Source organism: Dasypus novemcinctus, chromosome 3 (assembly GCF_030445035.2).
Source record: "Dasypus novemcinctus isolate mDasNov1 chromosome 3, mDasNov1.1.hap2, whole genome shotgun sequence".
Taxonomy (NCBI): Eukaryota; Metazoa; Chordata; class Mammalia; order Cingulata; family Dasypodidae; genus Dasypus; species Dasypus novemcinctus.
Genome location: NC_080675.1, coordinates 137,764,102 through 137,786,938, shown reverse-complemented (window position 1 = coordinate 137,786,938; position 22,837 = coordinate 137,764,102). Strand labels below are relative to the sequence as shown.

At 39.1% G+C, this 22,837-nt stretch overlaps 1 protein-coding gene across 3 annotated transcripts in view; it reads right to left on the bottom strand.

Moving 5' to 3' along the window:
• Positions 1-22,837, bottom strand: part of USP3 (ubiquitin specific peptidase 3) — a 119,559-nt gene that overhangs the window by 34,083 nt on the left and 62,639 nt on the right. For all 3 annotated transcript variants that reach the window (XM_004466678.4, XM_071214232.1, XM_071214233.1), the window contains 5 exons: positions 13,056-13,139; positions 11,212-11,293; positions 9,381-9,463; positions 8,046-8,159; positions 1,023-1,136 (listed from right to left, as the gene is read on the bottom strand). In XM_004466678.4, coding sequence (XP_004466735.1) covers positions 1,023-1,136; positions 8,046-8,159; positions 9,381-9,463; positions 11,212-11,293; positions 13,056-13,139 — 477 coding nt within the window. The remainder of the gene's footprint in view (positions 1-1,022; positions 1,137-8,045; positions 8,160-9,380; positions 9,464-11,211; positions 11,294-13,055; positions 13,140-22,837) is intronic.

The window sequence follows — 22,837 nt, the reverse complement described above, 5'->3', positions numbered from 1 at the left end:
ACATATTAGAATTTTATATCAAGGCCAAATCTCATTAGTGGTTAACTTAATAATCATTTCCACGTTCTCTTAAAGTTCAAGAAACTCTATGCCTCACACAGAATTAGTTTCTCCTGATAGGAGATTTAAATGATATCATAGAAAAAAGAAATTTCCTTCAAAACAAAGACCAAGAGTAACAACAATCACTCATGTGAGACCCTCAGAGCTAAGACTGTTCAGCAACACAACAAATTACAGTCCTATGAAGTCATTACTTTTATATATATGGTTCTATACACTAACAATATATCTAAGCCACTATTAGGCAATAAGGCAATATATATTGTTAAGCTATACTAAACATGCTGATTTTAAAAGAAAAGGATGTACTTTATGTGCTAAAAATCATGACTGGTAAGAACTAAGACTCACTTCAGAGGGATAAAATCAGGAGACAGCAAGGCAAACATCTGCAATTGCCCAAACCCTGCTGGGACACTAACCCAGGAGAAAAGGCATGACTCCTCTGACAGCACAGGGCCTTTTCCTATTCAAGCAAGGTGACAGAGAAAGCACGAGAGATGGCCACATTAAACTGTGGCTCAGCTACCTTCTGTAAAGGGAATCCTGACAGACTTGACAGTCCTCAAAGAAGATTCAGAACCAGACCAGAAACAGTGAATATAATACCATGGATTTCTACTGATTACATTTAGATGTTTTTTAGTTGGGTTAAGAAGGCAGTATATTATGGTAATTATAAGATTTCTGAAAGAAGCAAGGAAATTTTGTCTAGTATGGTCTCCTAGAGCACATAAGTTATTTATTTATAAGTGTTTTTACAACAAATACCATATCCTTTGTTAAAGATATTCCTAAAGTCCATTTGTTTAATCACATACATTCAACTTTTACCCTTCTAAAGAAAAATAACAAAGCAGTCTTAATTATTTGGACGAATATAATTTCATCGGTAATTGTTTCAGGAACAATGAAAAGATTAATATTAATTTTTAAAAATACCCTCAAATAATACGTACCTAAAATTCGGCATAATCTTCCAAACAACATAAAAGAAGGACTCCGGGCTAAATGCAGTCTGGTTGCCTTGCCATAATGCACAGAGTGTCTTTCTAAACTCTTCCACCAAAGACCTGGAAAAGAGGAAGGGTAAGATGACACCCTTAGCATTAGTGAGAGGCTACAATTTCAACCCAGAATGTCCAGTTGTAAAAAATGTATAATTGATAAATTTAAAATGAAAACATAAAAAGGATTTGGTCTTTTTTTAACTAAATCTAACAGTTAAGTAAAAGCACTTCAAAAATCCACATAATAGCACTAACTGCTTACAAAACTAGCTTTTTAACCATATGGCGAACTTTGAGTGTGTTAAGTACTACCACACTTGTACATTCTGAATTTAAAACAGAAATGTACAAATAAAAAACAATCAATAAAGCAATGGACAAGTCACAAGTCAAGTAAAATGTACATTTAAAAATGTTTAAACAGGGCCTGCCCCCATCAAGATGGTGAAGCCAGATGCGTGAGGGCTCTTTTGCCTGACAGAAGCTTTGAACAAGCATGAAGAATGGTAGAAACATCTTTCTCAAAGCTCCAAAATACAGTTTGAGGACAGCAGTAACAGGGCAAGCAACAAATCAAGAAAAAGTCTACTTAAAAGTGATAGGATCTCATGGTGCCCTGGCTGGCCCCTCTCCCAGTCCATACTACCTCTGCACGGAGCCAGCCCATGCTCCCAGTGTGGATCCCTGGTCCTAGTTCCAGCGGGGGGAGAGTAACCCTCATGCACACACTGACAGCATGTAAGTCTGGCTCAATCTGTCTGGTGGTGGCCTGAGGAACTCACCATCCCAGAACTTGCCCTGCATATAGGTGGCTCAGAGAACTCTCCTACAGAACACTGTGGGAAAGGAGTCAGGTCATGCTGACTGGAGTAAGGAACTGGTGGCTGTAAGGACACACAATGCAGTGCCCAGGACCATGAGGAAACTGTTTCCTAGGGAGGATGAGACATTCCCAGGGACACACCTGCATGCCTAAGAAAGATACCTGTGCTGAAAGGATCAAAGTGGCCCATTTGCTTTGGCCTGGAGCTATTCTCCAAATTCACTGTATAACTCTGAAGGACAGAGGTATAGTCCAAGTCAGTCTACAAAGACTGGGAAAGGTGTTTTCTCCTGCCCCCCCCCCTTTATAACTTTTGGCATTCAAGGAAAGCTCTGTCATAAGGTTAACTGGATACAAACTAAAGGAACAGATGCCTTAAATTCCAGTGATAACATATTAAAATAACAAAATGTCCAGGTTTCAAAAGAAGATTATAAAAGATACAAAGAAACAAGAAAGGATGGTCCAGGCAAAGAAGAAGTTTAAGTATTAGAAAACATCAATGAGGAGGACCAGACCTGGGACATACCAAAGGCTTTTTAAAAAATGGTCCTATATATGCTCAAAGAATAAAGGAAAACATGGACAAAGAACTAAAGAAAATCAGGAAAACAAAAGATGGACACAAAAAGAATATTAACAGAGATGGAAATTATGAAAAGGAACTAAATGTGCTGATAGCCACAGTAACAAATTTAAAAAATAAAATTCCCTAGATGGGTTCAAGAGTACATTGGAGGGAAGCGGACTTGGCCCAGAGGTTAGGGCGTCCGTCTACCACATGGGAGGTCCACAGTTCAAACCCTGGGCCTCCTTGACCCGTGTGGAGCTGACCCATGCGCAGTGCTGATGCGCGCAAGGAGCGCCCTGCCACACGGGTGTCCCCGCACAGGGGAGCCCCACATGCAAGGAGTGCGCCCCATAAGGAGAGCCGCCCAGCGCAAAAGAAAGTGCAGCCTGCCTAAGAATGGCGCCGCCCACATGGAGAGCTGACACAACAAGATGACGCAGCAAAAAGAAACACAGATTCCTGTGCCACTGACAATGACAGAAGCGGACAAAGAAGGTGCAGCAAATAGACACAGAGAACAGACAACCGGGGTGGGGGAGGGAAGAGAAATAAATAAATAAATCTTTAAAAAAAAAAAAAAAAGAGTACATTGGAGGGAAGTGGACTTGGACGGTAGGGCATCCGTCTACCACATGGGAGGTTCACGGTTCAAACCCTGGACCTCCTTGACCCGTGTGGAGCTGGCCCATGCACAGTGCTGATGCGCGCAAGGAGTGCCGTGCCATGCAGGGGTGTTCCCGCGTAGGGGAGCCCTACTCGCAAAAAGTGCACCCCGTAAGGAGAGCCATCCAGCACGAAAGAAAGTTCGGCCTACCCAGGAATGGTGCCGTACACACGGAGAGCTAACACAACAAGATGATGCAACAAAAAGAAACACAGATTCCTGTGCCACTGACAACAACAGAAGCGGACAAAGAAGAACACGCAGCAAATAGATACAATTGGGCAGGGGGAAGGGGAGAGAAATAAATAAATAAATCTTTTTAAAAGAATTTTATATATAAAAAAAAAGAGTACATTGAAGCTAGCAGAAGAATCAGTGAAACTGAAGACAAGACAAGTGAAATTACCCAGTCTGAGGAGCAGAAAGAAGAATGAAGAAAAGTGAACAGAGCCTGAGGAACCTGTGAGACATCAGCAAGCATACCAACATACATGTTGTGGAACTCTCAGGAAGAGGAGAGAGAGAAAGGGGAGAATATTCAAGGAAATAATGACTTAAAGCTTTCCACATTTAATAAAAGATATGAAAATACACATCCAAGATGGTCAGCGAACTCCAAACAGGAAAAAACCTACACAGATTCACATTGTAACATATTATAATCAAACTACCAAATGCCAACGATAAAGAGAAAATTCTGAAAGCTCCAAGAGAGAAGCAACATTTCACACACAAGGGACCATCAATAAGATTAAATACCAGTTTCTCATCAGAAATCATGAGGCAAGATGGCAGTGGGATGACACATTTAAAGTGCTCAGAGCAAAAATTGCCAACCAAGAACTCTATACCTAGCAAAACTGTCTTTAATAAATGAGGGAAAGATTAAGACATTTCCAGATAAACAAAAGCTGAGGGAGTTCATCACCAGTAGACCACAAGAGATGCTAAAGACATTTCTTCAGGCTGAAAGGGAAGGACACGAGACAATAGGTCAAAGCCAAATGAAGTAAAAATGATCTCCCATAAGGGTAACAACATGAGTAAATATAATGCTAGTGCCATTGTATTTTTGGTTTGTAACTCCACTTTTTACTGCCTACAGGATCTAAAAGGCAAGTGCATAAAATGTAATGATAAGTTAGTGGTTTTAGACTTATAACGTATAAACATGTAAGTTGTGACAAGAACTACAAAAAAATGAGGGTTCAGAGGGGTATGAGAACATAGTTTGTGTATACCACCAAAATTAAGCTGTTATCACAGCAAATGAGATTATTATAGATTTAGGATGTTAAATTTAGGCCCCATGGTAACTACAAAGAAAATAACAGAATATAAAAGCTCATAAAAGACAGAAGTTACAATACAGGTTGCCAGGGGCAGAGGATAGGGGGAATGAGGAGTTAATGCATAATGGGTATAAAGTTTCTGTTTGGGGTTATGGGAAAGTTTTGGTAATGGACGGTGGTAAGAGTATTATAATATTGTGAATGTGATTAATCCCACTGAATGGTATGCTTGGGAGTGGCTGAGATGGGAGATTATGTTGTATATATATACTCAAAATGAGAGAGAGAGGGAGGAGAGGGAGGGAGAAGAGGGAAAGAGTCAGAGAGAAAGAAAGGGCAACTAAAGAGACAGTGAAATTAAAAGTGATACATGATCCTGCATGGGAACTTACAAGGGAAGAGAAGATTCAAAGAGACATTATTGGGACATATGAAAAACTGGATTATAGCTGTGATTTATATCAATGTTAAATTTCTTGAACCTTATAACTGTATGTGGCAGTTTGAAATTATTTATGAATTCCAAAAAAATACATTGATTATGTTTGTTAACCTCTCTCTCCTCTGAGTATGATACCCTTTATTAAATTCAAAGGTTTTTGCATTTACTTGATTCAATTAAGATTAGGGCTTTGATTCCACCACATCTGTAAGGCATGGCCCAAGGCTGGGTCCACACCCCATTGGTGGGCTATGTAAATGGACACTCACTCAAGGAGAACACAGAGGAATAACACAGAGGAAGAGAGACAGGGGCTTATAATTGTAAGCTTTTACCCCAAATAAATGCTGCCCTTTATAAAAGCCAAAGATTTCTGGTACTTTGCATTAGCACCCCTTAGGCTGACTAATACACTGTAGTTAGGGGGGTTCCATAAGTGAATATACCTGTTCTTAGGAAACATACATAGTAGTATTAGGTGTTCAGGAAAATGCTATATACCATCTACTCTCAAGTGTTCAGAAAATGGACTTATAAATAGCCAGAAAGATAGATGGATATATAGATAGATGGAGTGATAGACTGATGGATTCTATGATAGCATGATATGACAATTGTGCCAAAACGTTAAAACTGGTGGATCTGGGTATCTGAAGGGATGAGGTATATTGCAGTTCACTGTTTTGGGGTATTATTTTTGTAACTGTCCTGTAAGTTTGAAAGTATTTCAAAATAAAATTTTTTTTAAAAAATTAAAACAAGTAACAAGCTACCTTTCCATCTTCTATGTTTTTCTTTATTATTCCGTCCTAGGAACACTTCCCAGACCTCAGTCTGAGCACCTGCTCATCACCACCTCAGGTAGTTCATCTGGCCAGAAAGCTTCAACTTGCAGCTTCACACCAATGACTCTCAAATCCAAACTTTCAGGCTAGACTTTCTCATGACCATTTTTATTCAGGTTTCTCCAGTTTCCTACAGGACTCTTCTACTGGATGTAATCCTGTCACTTCGTTTTCAATGTATATTAAGTTGCTCAAGTACCTATTCTATATTCTCCCACATCCTCTTTACTGTCCCCCAATATTCATTCTCCTCTTCTTCCATAGAAATAAAACTTCCTCTTTTTTTTTTTGCTGTGTACATGCCTTCCCAGAATAAAGAACTATGTCCAACTTCCAGGAAATTTCCTAAAAAGGAAGAGTACTTCTTATTAATCCCTTCCTTCTTCCTGGTAGCTGTAATGAGGGTGAAATGGTGGCACTTCAGCACCATCTTGGACTATATGCATGAGATACCCACCCTAGGGTTGGTGGAACAGAAAGCTAAAAAGAATCTGAAATCAACAATGAATGTTTTAAGTCATTGCTAATTTTGGTTTTCTATGCATGTAGCTAAACTGGTATACCTCCTTAACTTTTTTTTTTTAAGATTTATTTTATTTATTTCTCTCCCCTTCCCCCTCCCCCCAGTTGTCTGTTCTCTGTGCCTATTTGCTGCATCTTCTTCTTTGTCCACTTCTGTTGTTGTCAGCGGCACAGGAATCTATGTTTCTTTTTGTTGCATCATCTTGTTGTGTCAGCTCTCCGTGTGTGCAGCACCATTCCTAGGCAGGCTGCACTTTCCTTCGTGCTGGGCGGCTCTCCTTGCAAGGTGCACTCCTTGCACATGGGGCTCCCCTACGCAGGGACACCCCTGCATGGCAGGGCACTCCTTGAGCGCATCAGCACTGCACATGGGCCAGCTCCACATGGGTCAAGGAGGCCCGGGGTCTGAACCGCGGACCTCCCATGTGGTAGGTGGATGCCCTAACCACTGGGCCAAGTCCACTTCCGTCCTCCTTAACTTTTAATTACTATATCTGTGAATACAACCAGCATACTCTTGGATACTTGACTGATAACTCAGAGAATCTCAGTATCTTCTTTCTTATCCCATTATCCAGTAGGTTTCTGGGATACAAAAATATATTTCTGACTACCCAATACCTAAATTCTCTTCCTATGTTTGGGGACTTTCCCACCTTAAGAGTCTTGGTGAGAATCAGAACTCTCCTCCCAATATAGTAGCTGAAAAGGCCAGATACTTGCTTTTTCAACTTCTCTTGGAGTAAGAGCACAGGTACATGACCTGGGCCCTAACCGTTTGAAACAAGAGTGACACAAAAAGAAGCAGGGACAGCACCAAACCCTCTAGGGTGTTGGTAGCAGCATCGACAATAGCTTCTTCTAGGGTCCAGGGGCAGCAGCAACAACAGCATCCACTCAGCACCCAACTCCAGTAGTCCTGGTCATGTGAACAGTGGCGCTGTGCTGCACAGCCCACAGCAGTGTCCTTACAGTTAGTTCCGTGGGGAGAATGTAATGGTCGTGCTGGTTGCCTGGACTCCAGACTTGGTTTTCAACCCACCCAGTAATGGTTAGCCTTTTAATAAAGTCCTTTTCTGCCTAAATAGGCCAGACGCAGTTTCTGTAGTTTTTAACTAAACCCTAAACAACACTAACACAGACAGTACTACTAATTCTTCCCCTAACTTTTGTGCACATGTATTTTTCCTCATTTTACTAATATCCCCTTCAGCCCGATGACTGAAAAGGATAAAGCCTCCTTCAATGCAGGCACTTACCAGCTCCTCCTTATGCTGCTACCAAAGGAAACGCTCTTAAAATACCATTTCTGGTGGTGTCATTCCATCCCTACTCCAATGCTGGCTTTAGAGTTATTCCATATATTCTGGTTCTAACCCAACTGCCTGCTACTCCAACATGGTCTATCCTGTTCTCTCTCAGCCACCTGGGCAGGACAGTATCAGATTATAAAACAGCTTTTCAGAATGTGCAGGAATGGGAGTGTGTAGGAGTGAGGATGGATAGTCCAAGAAAACATTACATTCTACGTAGAACTATATTTCATATATAAATGTCATCAATTTTAGAACAGCCAAAACTGCAAAGACTCAGTAAGAAGAGTGATAAATTTATCCTGCCTGCTATAGTTAAAAAAAAAAGAATTCCAACAATTATTAAAATTACCATCTAGATATTTAAACATGATTTTTTGAAGAAGAGGTTTTTTTAATTTTATTTGGGCATATTAACTCATAAAACGCAATGAAAATCACCAGTAAGAGGCATTTGTTTTCTAGCTCAAAGCCAGAAAAGGTATATCCTTATAACTCACACATTGTTATCCCCTTGGCTCCTGGTGTGGTATGTTCGCCTTCCCGCTGTTTTCCCATTCCTTAACTCCACAGCAGGTAGTTCTTTGAAATAACAGCAAAACTGTTCAATGTTACTATTTTAAAGGAAAGGAAGAAAATTATATAAAAAGGAATTTAATAGGGCTGTAAATGAAATCTACTTTTGAGTTTTGAAAAAAATGACCTTTCAGTTGTCTCATTTAAATTATACTCAGCGCAATCACTGATATTGAGTCTCTTCATTAACTCCAAGGCAAACAGAATATACCTTGTGGAAATGAGCACAGAGCTTAAAACAAAATCTCTGTTCATAGAAATCCTTAATATTCCCCAACTATAAACTGTCATTCATTCCTCTCCTATCAGAGTACTTGTTTCCTGGTATTCAATAATTTCCTCACGTAAAATCAAACCATGAAACCAACCATATTATTTAGATCTACTATGCTACCAATGAGAATTCAGTAATAACTCAAATTTCTTCTCTGAGCAAAAATGCATAAGCTGAGAGGGAGTACCATCAAGGAGAGACCAAATATGGAATCTGCTCCTAATTAGCAGGTGACCTTGGGATGACAATTTATTCTGGCCTTTGATGCCTCATTAAAATCTAGAAATATATAGCTTTCAAAATAATTTTTTCTACATAACTTAGATCAGCCTTATTGGCTCTTTTATTTTTACTTTTCTTACATTCTGAAGATCTTCTAAACATCAAATCTTTAACCATTCTTAAGACTCAACTAATGATTGAAAAAGCTCTCTGTACAAGGTTCCCTGTAACACAAGGATGGCAAACTAAAGCCCACATGCCAAATCTGGCCTTTGGCCTGTTTTTGTACAGCCTGCTGTTTTCATTTGGTCAGTGAGCAAAGAATGGCTTTCACGTTTTTAAAAAGTTGCTTTATTGTGTTTTGTTTTTTTTTAATGAGAAAGATACATGTTAGAGATAGCATGTGGTCCACAAAGATTAAAATATTCCCTATCTGGCGTCTTATAGAAAAAGTGTCAATCCCTACTCTAGCCTATTCAAGAAATGATAAAAAATAGTGATAACAGCTAATATTTACTGCTAAGCACTGTTCTAAGGCATGTTATGAAAATTTATTGTTCAATCCTGCCAACTACTCTATGAGGTAGAACTATTATCCCCATTTTGACTGATGAGGAAACTAAGGCACTGAAAGTGAAATAAATTCTTCCAAGTCATTTGACTAAAGTTAAGTGACAGAGACAGGATCTGAACCCAGAGACTTTCTCTTAACCATTCCACTAGAAACCAATGTCAGATACTTAAGCTTTAACTGTAATGTTACCTGAGGGACTGAAGAATAGCATTCATGAAACAAGTATTCCCCAAATTCCGAAGACCTGTGGCGCAAATGGCAGTGGTGCTTCCCTGTAAAATGGTACAAAAGAGGCTATCAGTAATGCCAAGAAAAGGTCAACCGTTTCAAAAATCAAAGCAAAGCAACCACCTATATTTGAAAGTCTAGCACTAAGCCAATTTGGAATTGGTCTTTACTGTCCAAGAAATATTTCAAACACTTTTCTCCTCTCTGTGTAAGTGTGTGGATATTTTTAGAAGGCTGTTTCTGATTCTGGAATTCTTCTAAATGGGAGTAATGGAGGTTATGAGCAAATAAGCATTAATAAGTTCTGAGGTGTATACAATCAATGCAAAAAAAAACCCTACAGGAAAATCCTTAAAAGAAATAAAATGTAAGTCAATGCCTTTATAAAACTCTATTAAAAATATTAGCAATGGAAAAAATATAAATATATATGTCCCCAAGTATTTTCGTCCCCAACCTTTTAATTCTAAGCCATGCATAAATCATCACTCCATGTTTTCCTAGCAGTGGAATATGCATTTTGAAAAAACTACTCAAACTTCTTTTAAAGACTAAGGCTTGGATTTCTTTTTTTTTTTAATATGGATCTTTTTTTTAAAGATTTATTTTTCCCCTCCCCCTTCTCTTCCCCCACCCCACTCTGCTATTTTTATATTTTTACTGTCTGTGTCCATTCTCTGTGGAATCTTCTGTATCTTTTTTTTTTTTTTGTCTTCTCATCTTTCTCCTCTAGGATTCAGAGGGATTTGATCCCAGGGACCTTTGACGTGGAGAGAGGTTCCCTGTCAACTGTGCCACCTCAGTTCCTGGTCTCTGCTATGCTTCACATTGACTCTCCCCTTCATCTCTCTTTTGTTGCATCATCATCTTGCTGCATGACTCACTTGCATGGGCACTGGATCACCACGCAGGCACGCATGTGGGCACCTGGCTCACCATGTGGACACTCATGCGGGCACTCAGCTCACCACATGGGTACTGGCTCACTGCACAGGCAAGCTTTCTCTTTTTTTTCACAGGAGGTCCCAGGGATTGAACCTGTGTGCTCCCATATGGTGGATGGAGGCCTTATCACTTGAGCCACATCTGCTTCCTTTGGTTTTCTGATTAACTCTACAATACATCATGACAACTGAATACTACACTTAGGAGATTAATCTATCAGTCCAATGCAAAACATCACTGCCCACAATTCAGATGGCCATAAGAGCACTTAAGCACTTTCTTCTACAAAAATCATAGTACTTTTAATTAAGTGCATGTTCAAATATAACTAGGACAACAGAAAAGGGATAAAGGCAAAAGCACTGGTCTCTGTGAAAATATTTACTAATCTTTAAATTTTGTTAATCTGTTGATAACTCATACACAATTATAACATGTTACCAGAATGAGGAAGCATATTCTTTTATGGTGAAATTGTATTAATAAAGTCCTAAGAACTAAATTTCAGACACATATAATTTTCCTAGAGGCCTTTAAAAGAAGGACAGATCTGTGGACTTCTACAGAAATGGAGTAAATAGGTGCATGAATAGGTGTGAAGAGCAAACTGCTTTCTAAGGCAGAAGAGCACAGTAATAATTCTGATAGAAGGAGGCAATGACAGATGCACTTGGGTATTTAGTCACATCAAAAATTAGTGTAAGTGGAAAAACATTTTGTAAACTACTCCAAATCCAAAGCATCCATTTATAAAAGTTTATGAGACAACAATAAATGTTAGAGTTGTAATAACACAGTGACTAGATTTCAATTAACTTTTATATTTGAATAAATTTTACTTACTTACATTTACTTTTACTAACTTGCTGTTTAGTGAGGAGTTTTCCAAAAGTTTTCTTTTCTTATGCCTGTCAGCTGTGAAAGCTGAGCTATTAAAACACAAACAAAGAGATGGTCAAAAAGACATTAACATAAATACATACTATACAGCAGGTTAAAGAATAAATTTGAGCTGCCCTAAGCCAGGGCATGCCTTGCCTGGCTGCTGTAGTTAGACCTTGAAGTGAGTTCCCTGTGGCCCGCTATGGCCCACAAGAATTTGAAGTAACTGAGGAGTTCCACTTCTCTTGGAAATCTCCATCACTTTCTCTATAGTCCACTACTCTTCCAGCAGTGGTGGGAGTAGGGCTGGACTCTGCCACCACCAGGTGCTTGCTTTCTAGCAAATCTGGCCCAGTAGATGTAGTATGTGGGACTCCCTCTCCACCACCACATTATCTGCTTATCAACTGTGAAGCTTCAGAAATGAGAAGACCCATTCCTCACAACAAAAGGGGAATCCTGGTATGAGACAGTTATTCCAAGATTTAACATTAAGTCTCTAACAATATGCAACTTCTTTCTTAATTTTAATAAAGTTATCATGTTTTGCTCATTTGTCTTAATAGATTATGATATAATCGGGACTTGAGGAATGATTGATAAAATACATTTGGAATTGAGATAGTAATCTTTTCTTATAGAAAACTAAGTGGCAGAAAATATATTCTGATGGTAGCTACCCATATCTATAAAAAAGAAACTAGTTATTTATACAGTGATATCACCCCACCAAAAAGTGATATTACATAAACTATTGCAGGAATTTCCTACTTCAGAGTAAACTGTGAACAACCTTAGACTATTTTAGATCTGTGTATGGTACCTGTGTCTCAAATCCTAGATAGAGGCCATGCTGCTCAATTCAAATTAAAAAAGAACAAGTACTTTGAAGAAGAAAGAAGTCCAAAGACAAGCCAAAAAGTACCTAAACCCAAAATGGTTTCATTATTTTATATTTTAAAGAAATCAATTCTTCTTCTCATATTAGCACTTTAGTGAATGAGCATGCATAAAGACTTTGGTTAACCGAAATTATACAGTGTTTCACATGAACAAGTTAGCTTTATGTTTTTCCTTTTCATATACAATTTTAAAATATTCTGTTGGCTTTACATTTCAGTTTGTAAAAGAACTGCTGGTTTTGGCATGTTCTCACAATACATTTTATACATCAATTGCCAAAATAAATTAGATGGCATCTGATGATTTGGGGTGACTTCTATAAATTCTTCTTTTCACAAAAATAATTTCTTGATGATGACAAGGCATTTCACAGCTCCTTGTAACGTCCAGGAATAAACCAAAGAGAAGAAACTAGGATCCTGCACTATCATATAGATACAAAGTGGACAGTAATATGGTAATTAAACCTAATTCTCTTAAAAATACATAAATCTTAGTGTTTCTAAGCAGACCACTTGACACATTTGAAAGGGATTTTCTAATATCAAAAGTAGCTCTATAACAATCTTATGTCATTACCTGCTCTTTTCTTTTGCTCCTCACCCCAAATTCCCCTTGCAAATAAATTGAATAGCTTCTAAGTTGGTGGGTAATAACTAAAAAAGAAGTTCTTGGGCCCTTGCATATGGTTTTTGACAAATATTAAATGAAATAAATGCAGAGGTATGACCATTAACTATGGACACAGTTTCCCATATCAAACCCAAAGTTTATTTTATCAACATTTTAATCATATTAAAAGCATGATACAGATATAGAGCTCATAAACAAGAATCCCATTTAAAAATTTTAACAGACCCCTCTGCCCCATCCCATTCCTTCTCTTTTCCAAGGTCTATTACTTACTTTTCCAAGTTTTGTAAGTGTTCTCTGACTTTTTGTACCAGCCCCAGCTTGGTGTCATTAACCACAAAATCATCACAGCGATAACTGCAAGGAAAATATTAATCAATATGTGTAAAAGAGCTTAAGGAAACCACGGTAATGAAATCACTAAAAGAGGCCTGGCAGCTGCCAAGATGGTCACAGGACTCTGTGGGCAGCTACTATCAGTAGAAGTTTAAAGAGGACTTGGTATCCACAATGTAATGTTTTTAAGAGCCTACTTTAAAAGCCACGTAGGCAATGAACACTAGCTTCTTTTCACATTTGTATTCAAAAGCTCTTCAACTCCTCCTCCTAAAACGAAATAAGCCAATAATGTGTTATTCTTTTCAAGTGGTGCATAATACATGGAAAATGAAATAAAAAGCACCAATTCTATTCACATAGTAGTAAACCTAAAGCTTTAAAGTGATACTTCCCAACCAAAATTAATGGGGAATTTGGGAGGAGAAGAGAATTAAGTGAAAAGTGGGGAAAAGGTACTGTAGGGGTATTTTAATTTAAAAAACTAAAAATAAAGCTATACATTTTAAATATAATTTAATTAAAATAAATCAAATTTAGATGAATCTTTTCATTTTGAGGTGTTAGAAAACAAATGTATAAAAACAGTGGCTACATCAATTAGGAAACTGACAACTGCCTTGAAGAAAGAGTTTAAGTCTTTTTAAAATTCTAATATTGTATATGTGTGTTTTAGAAGTAAATAAGCAAATATAAGGAATCGCATGTAATAAACTTTAACTTGTACATTGGCATTCCATTTTTTTCCTGAGATAAGGTCAATTTTAACAAAACAACTTAAGAGCTGGTGCCAAGATATTCTTCTGACTATGCATTTTTGTATGAAACCATTTATTTTAACTACTGCAGAATAAAAATAACACTGCCATTCTAAGCAAACAAAATTTTAAAAGCATAGCAATTAGTAAAAATTAGGTCATCTGTAGCATTTGAATCCAAAAACATTTCTATCCGAAATCAGCTTTTATAAAATGATGAGGAGGTGGGGAAAAGTGAATTTTTTTTTAAGATTATGCACAAAAGAATGGTTTGTATCTTTTATTCAGGAGAGTCAAAATTTTAAGTGAATCCTTTTGAAGCCTTTAACTAAAATGTTATAAATATTATAAATGTTACTCCTTCCCAGTTAACTGAGCACTTACGTTGTCAATCAACATTTCTCTAAGATATTCTCCAACTTTTCAGGATCAATCCCTTAACATTTCCACATAGAGCAAAAGCAACTTTCTATAACCTGTATAGTTTCTCTATAATCAAAGTATTAGCAATGGAAGGAGAATAAATTCTTCATCAGTTTTATGGCAAATACCTAAAGGAATTACATTAGTGAAAAGATTTAATTCTTTGTTTCCTTTCCACATAAAAGTTAAGAGGGTAAGGTCTTCTTTTTCTATATTTTGGGCATAATGCACTTGGTTCCACCATGAAACTTAAGCATTCAATGAAGAATGAAATACCATTGTTACTCTACTATTATTTCCACTTACATTTCCATTTTATGTTTACATAAATTTCTGGATGTAGTTTGGATTAAACAAAACTTAATATTCAAAACAAAATTCCAAATGCTAATGTTCACATGGAAAATGCAGTCTAAGAGCAAGTCCAGGCCATTATAGCTCATTGAAAAGTAACTTTAAAAGTGGTAGCTTAGTTTACAGAAATAAATCATTTCAAATTAAATCAAAGAACTACTTTTCTTATTAAAATATTATTTTTAAGTGTGGTATGTATTTCAGCCTAGGATATGAAATTACATTTGTTGAAGTAGCATTTTCATATATTGAAATCTAGACTTATTTATGGTCTTTCTCTGTTCTTAGCTAATCTAGTACAAGTGGGTTTAGTTGCTTGATCTTTCTGAACCTTATTTCCCTCATCACTAAAGTGAATAAGCTTCTCTAGACTCTAGAGGTGTGCTAATGTGGCTAGTATAACCAAGGAACTGATTTTTTTTTTAATTAATATAAATTTTCACTTAACAGTGTAACATACTTTTTCATTAATTCCAACTTTATTGTTTGGGTCAACTATCACTTTTATCACTGCATTGTGTAATATGTTGTATTGTAATATGCATGGTAGGTATGTTTATTATACATAATCATATCATCCACCTCCTGTCAATGGAATGATTCAGTTCAAATGATTTCCCATGCAAAAATGTAGCATTGTAACATGTTTATTTAAATATTTTATTCAGACAGCATGAGTTATAGAGTACCTATATGCATGAGTTATAGAGTACCTATATAAATTGTGAAATTGAAATAATCATAAGATCATTAAATATTTTTTCTAATTTAAAAATTAAGATTGGAAAAAATTTTACCTTCCAAAATAATACTGAGGCAGAACTGAGTGAGATAAAGAATACAAACATATTAAAGAAGATATGTTGCAAAGTTTACAAATAGCAGGTGCAATTTGCTGTAGCAGAAAAAATGAAAAAGCTATATAAAAAACTTAAAAGACAATGAAGTAGACAGTATCAAGAGACATTTTCAGTAAGTGCATATTAATATAAGAAGTTGCCTCTTGTTTAGTTTGCCAGGGCTGTTACCGTAACAAATGCTACAAGTGGGTTAGTTAGCTTTAAAAAACAGGAATTTATACTCTCATGGTTTTGGAGGGCAAAAATGCCAAATTAAGTTATCAGCTGGCCATGCTTTCTCTGAAGTCTGCAGACTTCTGGAGATGGCTTACCAGCAATCCAGAAATCAACTGATGCCTCTCTCACACGACAATCTGTGTCCTTCTGTCTCCTCTTCACTTCTACTACTATCCAAATTTCCTTTGCTCATGAGGACTCCAGACATATCAGATTAAGGCCCACCCCAATTTAGTTTGGTCTCATTTTAATGATCCTGAAATATTCTATTCACAAATGAGTTCCCGCTCACAGGATCTGATTTAGGACTTGAACATATCTCTGTGGGGTACATTACTCAATCTGTAATACCTCTTAACAGTCTAAAAATAACCAAGGTAACAACTAGCAAGATGGCAGCAGAGTAAGGCACTCCTATAGTCACCTCCTGCTACAGGGCAGTTAGTAAATCATCCAGAGCTATCTGAAGCACCTATTTGGGGGCTCCAGGAGACCAAAAGAGCATCCTGCAACATCCTTGGAAGAATGGGAGGTGGAGAGTGCTCATCTGCAGAGAAGATTAGTAAGCAGAGCACTCCACATCACAGAGGCTGGTGTCCATCCTCCGCTGGAGGCACAAGCCAGCTTGGGAGCTATTCTGCAGCTGGAATTGGAAGATCCACTTCCCAAAAATGGGGAAGGAAGAGATAGTTCAGCACCAACTTCAGCTACTGATTAGTATATTCGGTGGGCTAAGGTATAATTCTAAGAACAGCTAACTTTTGAGCCTGTCCAAGTCAGAAAGAAGCTGGTAACTACCATTTTAACTCCGTGCCTGGCACAAGGGGAAGCAGGGCAGATTGAAAATCACAATGCTGGTATGGACTGGCTTCTTTCCATCCAGATCAGATTGCAGCTCTAGCCTCAGCCCCAGGCCCACTTCTGGCAGGGAGGAAGCTGGGGCGACCTACACCAGCCTCTCCAGGAAACTACAGGCCTTGCCACAGAGGCCAGTAGGTGATCATCCTACTTTGGCAGTACAAGCTGTCCCAAGAGCTATTCTGTGGCTGGAATTGGAAGTTCCATTTCCCAAAAACAGGAGAGGAAGAGACAAGTTGGCCACCAATTTCAGCTACTGATTAGTAAATTCAGCTGGCTAAAGTATAACCCTAAGAAGAGTTGAAGTTTGAACCTGCCCAAGTCAGAAAGAGGCCAGTAGCCACCATTTTTACTCTGTCCCCTGCAGGAGGGGAAGCCAGGATGACTGAAAATCACAGTAATGGTAAAAGATGGTTTCTTTCACCCAGACTGGACTGCAGCCTTAGCCTAGGCTTCAGCCCCATCTCTGGCAGGGAAGAAGCTGGCGGGCCCTTCACCAGCGTATCCAGGTAACTGCAGGTATATTTGGCAGGCACAGATTGAATAATCGGAAGTCCACCGAGACAACTGTGGTCATCTTGGACCCACACTGCATACACCGCTGCCCACACCTGTAGCTCCATCCCTGCCCCAGGCAAGGGAGAAATGGACATGAAGCTTCATCAGTCTCTCTGGGCAACTACAGCCTAGGCCTGTGATTATTCCACACAGCTGTGGCTCTGTCCCTACCCCTGGCAAAGAAGAAAGTTGCAAGAAGCTTCACTGATCCCTGGGGCAATGAGGGCAGCTTCAGCCTCTACAACTTACAGCACCAACTACATCCTTGGCTCCTACTACACAACCAGCAAGGTAGAAACAGTAGGAAGCCCTAAACTAAAGAGAAAAACTGCACCCAGAATAAATACTCTAGTAAGCAAGATGCAAAGATATCAACAAAAAATTACAATCCACACCAAAAAATAGGAAGATACGGCCCAGTTAAAGGAATAAGCTAAGCCCCCAGATGGCATAAAGGAGTTGAAACAACTAATCACAGATGTTCAAACAAATCTCCTTAATAAATTCAATGAGATGGCTAAAGAGATTGCAGATATTAAGACATTGGATGAACACAAAGAAGAATTTGAAGGCATACACAGAAAAATAGCAGATCTTATGGGAATGAAAGGTGCAATAAATGAAATTAAAAACACAATGGGGGAAACGGACTTTGGCCCAGTGGTTAGGGCGTCCGTCTACCACATGGGAGGTCTGCGGTTCAAACCCCAGGCCTCCTTGACCCGTGTGGAGCTGGCCATGCGCAGTGCTGATGCGCGCAAGGAGTGCCGTGCCACGCAAGGGTGTCCCCCGCGTGGGGGAGCCCCACGCGCAAGGAGTGCGCCCGTGAGGAAAGCCGCCCAGCGTGAAAAGAAAGTGCAGCCTGCCCAGGAATGGCGCCGCCCACACTTCCCGTGCCGCTGACGACAATAGAAGCGGACAAAGCCGCTGACAACAGAAGCGGACAAAGAAACAAGATGCAGCAAACAGACACCAAGAACAGAAAACCAGGGGAGGGGGGGGGAATTAAATAAATAAATAAATAAATAAACACAATGGGGGGAGCAGATTGGGCCCAAAGGATAGGGCGTCCACCTACCACATGGGAGGTCCAAGGTTCAAACCCAGGGCCTCCTGACCCCAGTGATGAGCTGGCCCATACAAGGTGCTGATGCGTGCAAGGAGTTCCTTGCCCCTGCATAGGGGAGCCCCATGCACAAGGAGTGCGCCCCATAGGGAGAGCTGCCCAAAGCAAAAAAAGAGCAGCCTGACCAGGAATGGTGCCACATACACGGAAAGCTGACCAGCAAGATGATGCAACAAAACAAGACACAGATTCCAGGTGCCACTGACAAGATTACAAGTGGACACAGAAGAACACATAGTGAATGGACACAGAGAGCAGACAACTGGGGCGGGGAAGGGGAGAGGAAAAAAAACCACATTGGAATCATATAATAGCAGATTTGAGGAGGCAGCAGAAAGGATTGGTGAGCTTGAAGAAACGGCCTCTGAAAGTGAACATACAGAAGAATAGATGAAGAAAGGGAAAAAATTGAACAAGGTCTCAGGGAACTAAACAACAGCAAGAGATAGGCTAACATACGTGTCATGGGTGTCCAGAAGGAGAAGAGAAGGGAAATAATGGTAGAAAATTTCCCAACCCTCTTGAAGGACATAGATATCCACATCCAAGAAGCACAATGTACTCCCATCCAAAAAAATCCAAATAGACCAACTCTGGGACACATATTAATCAGATTGTGAAATGCCAAAGACAAAGAGAATTCTAGGAGCAGCAAGAGAAAAGCAATGCATATAAGGGATACCCAATAAGATTAAGTGCTGATTTCTCACCAGAAACCATGAAGGCAAGAAGATATTGGTATGATATATATAAGATACTGCAAGGAAAAAGTTTCAGCCAAGAATCTTATATGTGGCAAGATTGTCTTTGAAAAATGAGGGTGAGTTTAGAATATTCACAGATAAACAGAAACTGAGACAGTTTGTAATAAAGAGACCAGATTTGCAGGAAACACTAGAGGGTGTGCTATAGCATGAAAAGACAGGAGAGAGAGGCCTGGAAGAGAGTCTAGAAATGAAGATTATATTAATAAAACTAAAAGTGTCAAAAGAATGGTGAAAATAAAATATGGCAGATAAACCCCAAATATCCAGAAATAAACTTAACTAATGATGTAAATCACCTGTTCAGAAAACTACAACTCAATGTTAAAAGAAATTCAAAAAGTCCTAAATAATTCAAAGAACATTCCAAGCTCATGGATTGGAAGACTAAATATCATTAAGAGTGAATTCTACTCAAATTGATATACAGATTCAATGCAATCCTGATAAAAATTCCACCAGCATTTTAAAAATAAACTGAAAACAAGATTATCAAAATTTTTTGTAAGGGTAAGGCGTCCTGAATAGCCAGAAATATTTTAAAAAGGAAAAGCAAAGTTGGAGGAGTCTCATTTCTGGACTTTAAATCATATTACCTAGCTACAGTGGTAAAAACAGCATGGTACTGGCATAAAGACAGACACATAGACCAATGGAGCCAAACTGATGGTTCAGAAACAGACCCTCATATGTCTGGTCCAGTGGTTCTTGACTAGCCTATGAAACCCACCCAGCTCAGGCAGCATAGTCCGTTCAAAAAATGGTGCTGAGAGAACTGGATAGCCCCTATCTCACACCTTATCCAAAAATTAACTCAAAATTCATCAAAAACCTAAACATAAAAGCCAGAACCATAAAGCTTCTAGAAGAAAAAATATGAAAATATCTTCAAGACCTGGTGGTAGGTGGTGGATTCTTAAAGGAGATAAGAGGAGGACTGAGATGTCCTACTGAAGTTTATTGTAAGCAGAAGTTTTAATTAGCTTTATTGTAAAAGTGTGGAAATGTACAGAGTTGATGGTTACACATTAGAGTGAGTAACAGCTGGTTTATAAATGGGGATGTGGCTGAAAATGGTAGTCTAGGGATGTAAATGCCAATTGACAGAATGCTAGAGAATAATCTAGGGACTGAATAGCACAGTAAACCAAGAGGTGGATGAGAACTGTAGTTGATGGTACAAATGCAAGAGTGCCCTTTGTTAGCTAGAGTAGATGTACATCACTATTGCAGGGTGATGGGAATGTGGAGAAGCATGGGAAAAATACAACTGAAGTGACCTATGGACTGTGGTTAGCATCAATAATGTAATATTCTTGCACTGATGCCAAAGATGTACTGTGTTGATAATGGGGAAGTATGAAACATGTGTGTTTAATGTACACTATGGACCTGGTAATAATTGAATTATATAATCTCATAATCTGTAACAAATGCTCCACCACAGTGTGGTGTGTTGATAGAGGGGTGTTGTATGGGAATTCTTCACATGTGCATGATTGTTTTGTAAGTTTACAACTTCTGTCATAAAAATATATTTAGAAAATAATAATAGGGTGGGTTGGGGGAAAAATACACCAAATGTAAGATAAGGACTATAGTTAGTAGTAAGATTTTGATAATATTCTTTCATAATTTGTAATAAATGTCTCATGACTATGCAAGGTTTTGATGGAGGGTTGATGTATGGGGCCCCTGTATGATGTTATGCATGTTTGCTTTGTAAGTACACTACTTTTACTATACACTTATTGTTTACGTATGTTCATATATAAATGATATAAATAAAATAATAGTGTGGGTTGGGGGAAAATACTTTGGTTAGTAGTAATTACTTCAGGATGGTCTTTAATCAATAGTTTAAAATGTTTAACAACAATGCAAGGTATTGATGGCAGGGAGAGATATGAGAGACCTGTATGATGTTATGTATATTTGTTTTATAAGTTCACAACTATTTATTATACACTTATTGTTTATGTATGTTCATGTATGAGTGATATGCTTCAATAAATTTTTTTTAAAAAGTTAGGCAAAAACAAACAAACAATGGAATTAGTCACCTGAAATCAAAATTCAATGTATGACAATTTAGAGACTTCAGGAAGATGGCAGACTAGAAAGACACAGAACGCTTTAATCCAGAAAAATAGCTTAAAGGACAGGCTGAAACAGCCTGGAAGAAAGATCGTATAGGGTTTAGGATACCAGGTGAAGGTTAGACATCGCCCAGAGGAGAGAAGGACAAAGGAGGGGAATCGCAAAGACAGAACTGAGTTGAAACCAGCAGCTGCTGCTGCCAGCACCTTCACCCACACTAAAGACATGGAAGAATACTCAGGCCACTGGGCCTTTGGCTACAGACAAAGGGGGTTCCAGGGATCCACCATACCAGGAAAGGGGAAAGAGAGGGACACAGCCTAAGGCTGACTCAGCTTTTGACCCACAAATTTGGTCTGCTGTGTCCCACCAGCCCTTCCAGGATGGATGGATCCTTGCCATGGTTTATACCCTGGGAGATGGCACTGGACTGGAGAAATCTGACCCTTTCAATCTCCCTTTCTTCGAGCTGGGACTGATTGTTCAGGACATACTTCCCCAGGAAAGGGGAGAGAGATGGAAACAGCCTAAGGCTGACTCAGCTTTTGACCCACAAATTTGGACTGCTATGTCCAACAAGCCCTTCCAAGCTAGGCAAGGCTGCTCCACTGCTTGCCTTGGAAGCCAGCAAGGGGCTAAAGATATACAACCCTTCCAATCTCCTTCTCTAGTAACCAAAACTGATTGTTAAGGACACAGAGGGGACTGGAAATATTTCCTACCCAGGAAAAGGGTGGGGGTTGCCAGAGAAGGTTGGAGAACTGTCTCTGAGAAAGTTTGAATTACGAGGCTCTTAGCCTACAGGCAGGAAGCTCTATCACACTGATTGGTCTGTGCTACAAAAAACACACTACAACCAGGCATCGAACTGAGAGGGCTGCCAAAGAGCACTGTCTGCTGGTAGACAAAGGAAACACATGTTAGAAAATAAAAAGTAAGAGAGGCTTTTTCAGGCTTTAAGGCCTACCTCCCAAAAGCCCCAGGAAGCGGGTCTGCAACCAATTACTCAGTCCAAAGCCCAGGTCTAAGCAACTACCAGGGACAATCCAAATTATCCAGGTTGAGCCAAAAACCAAAGAACAGTGGTAACACATAGTCCCCTGCCATGAAATCCCTACAAAAGAGAAATAAATTGAGCATCTGAGCAAACTACATCCTAATCAAATACCTTGACAACAGCAAAAAACAAGCCATACTAAGAAAATGGAGGACATGGTCCAAGAAAAGGAACTTATCAAAGTACCAGAAGAGACACAGGATTTGAGAGAACTAATTAATGTGATGCACACAAATTTCCAAAATCCAATTAATGAGTTGAAAGATAATATGGCTAAAGAGATAAACAACATCAAGAAGATATTGAGGGAAGCAGATGTGGCTCAACTGGCAAAGTCCGCCTACCATATACAAGGTCCAGGGTTCAAACCCAGGGCCTCCCAACCCGTTTGGTGAAGCTGGCCCACGCACAGTGCTGCTGCACGCAAGGAGTGCTGTGCCACAGGGGTGTCCCCCATACACAGGATCCCCACACACAGGAGTGCGCCCTGCAAGGAGAGACGCCCCATGCAAAAAAAGCGCAGCCTGCCCAGGAGTGGTGCCACACACACACACACACAGCTGACGCAGCAAGATGACGCAACAAAAAGAGACACAGATTCCCAGTGCTGCTGACAAGAATGCAAGGGGACACAGAAGAACACAA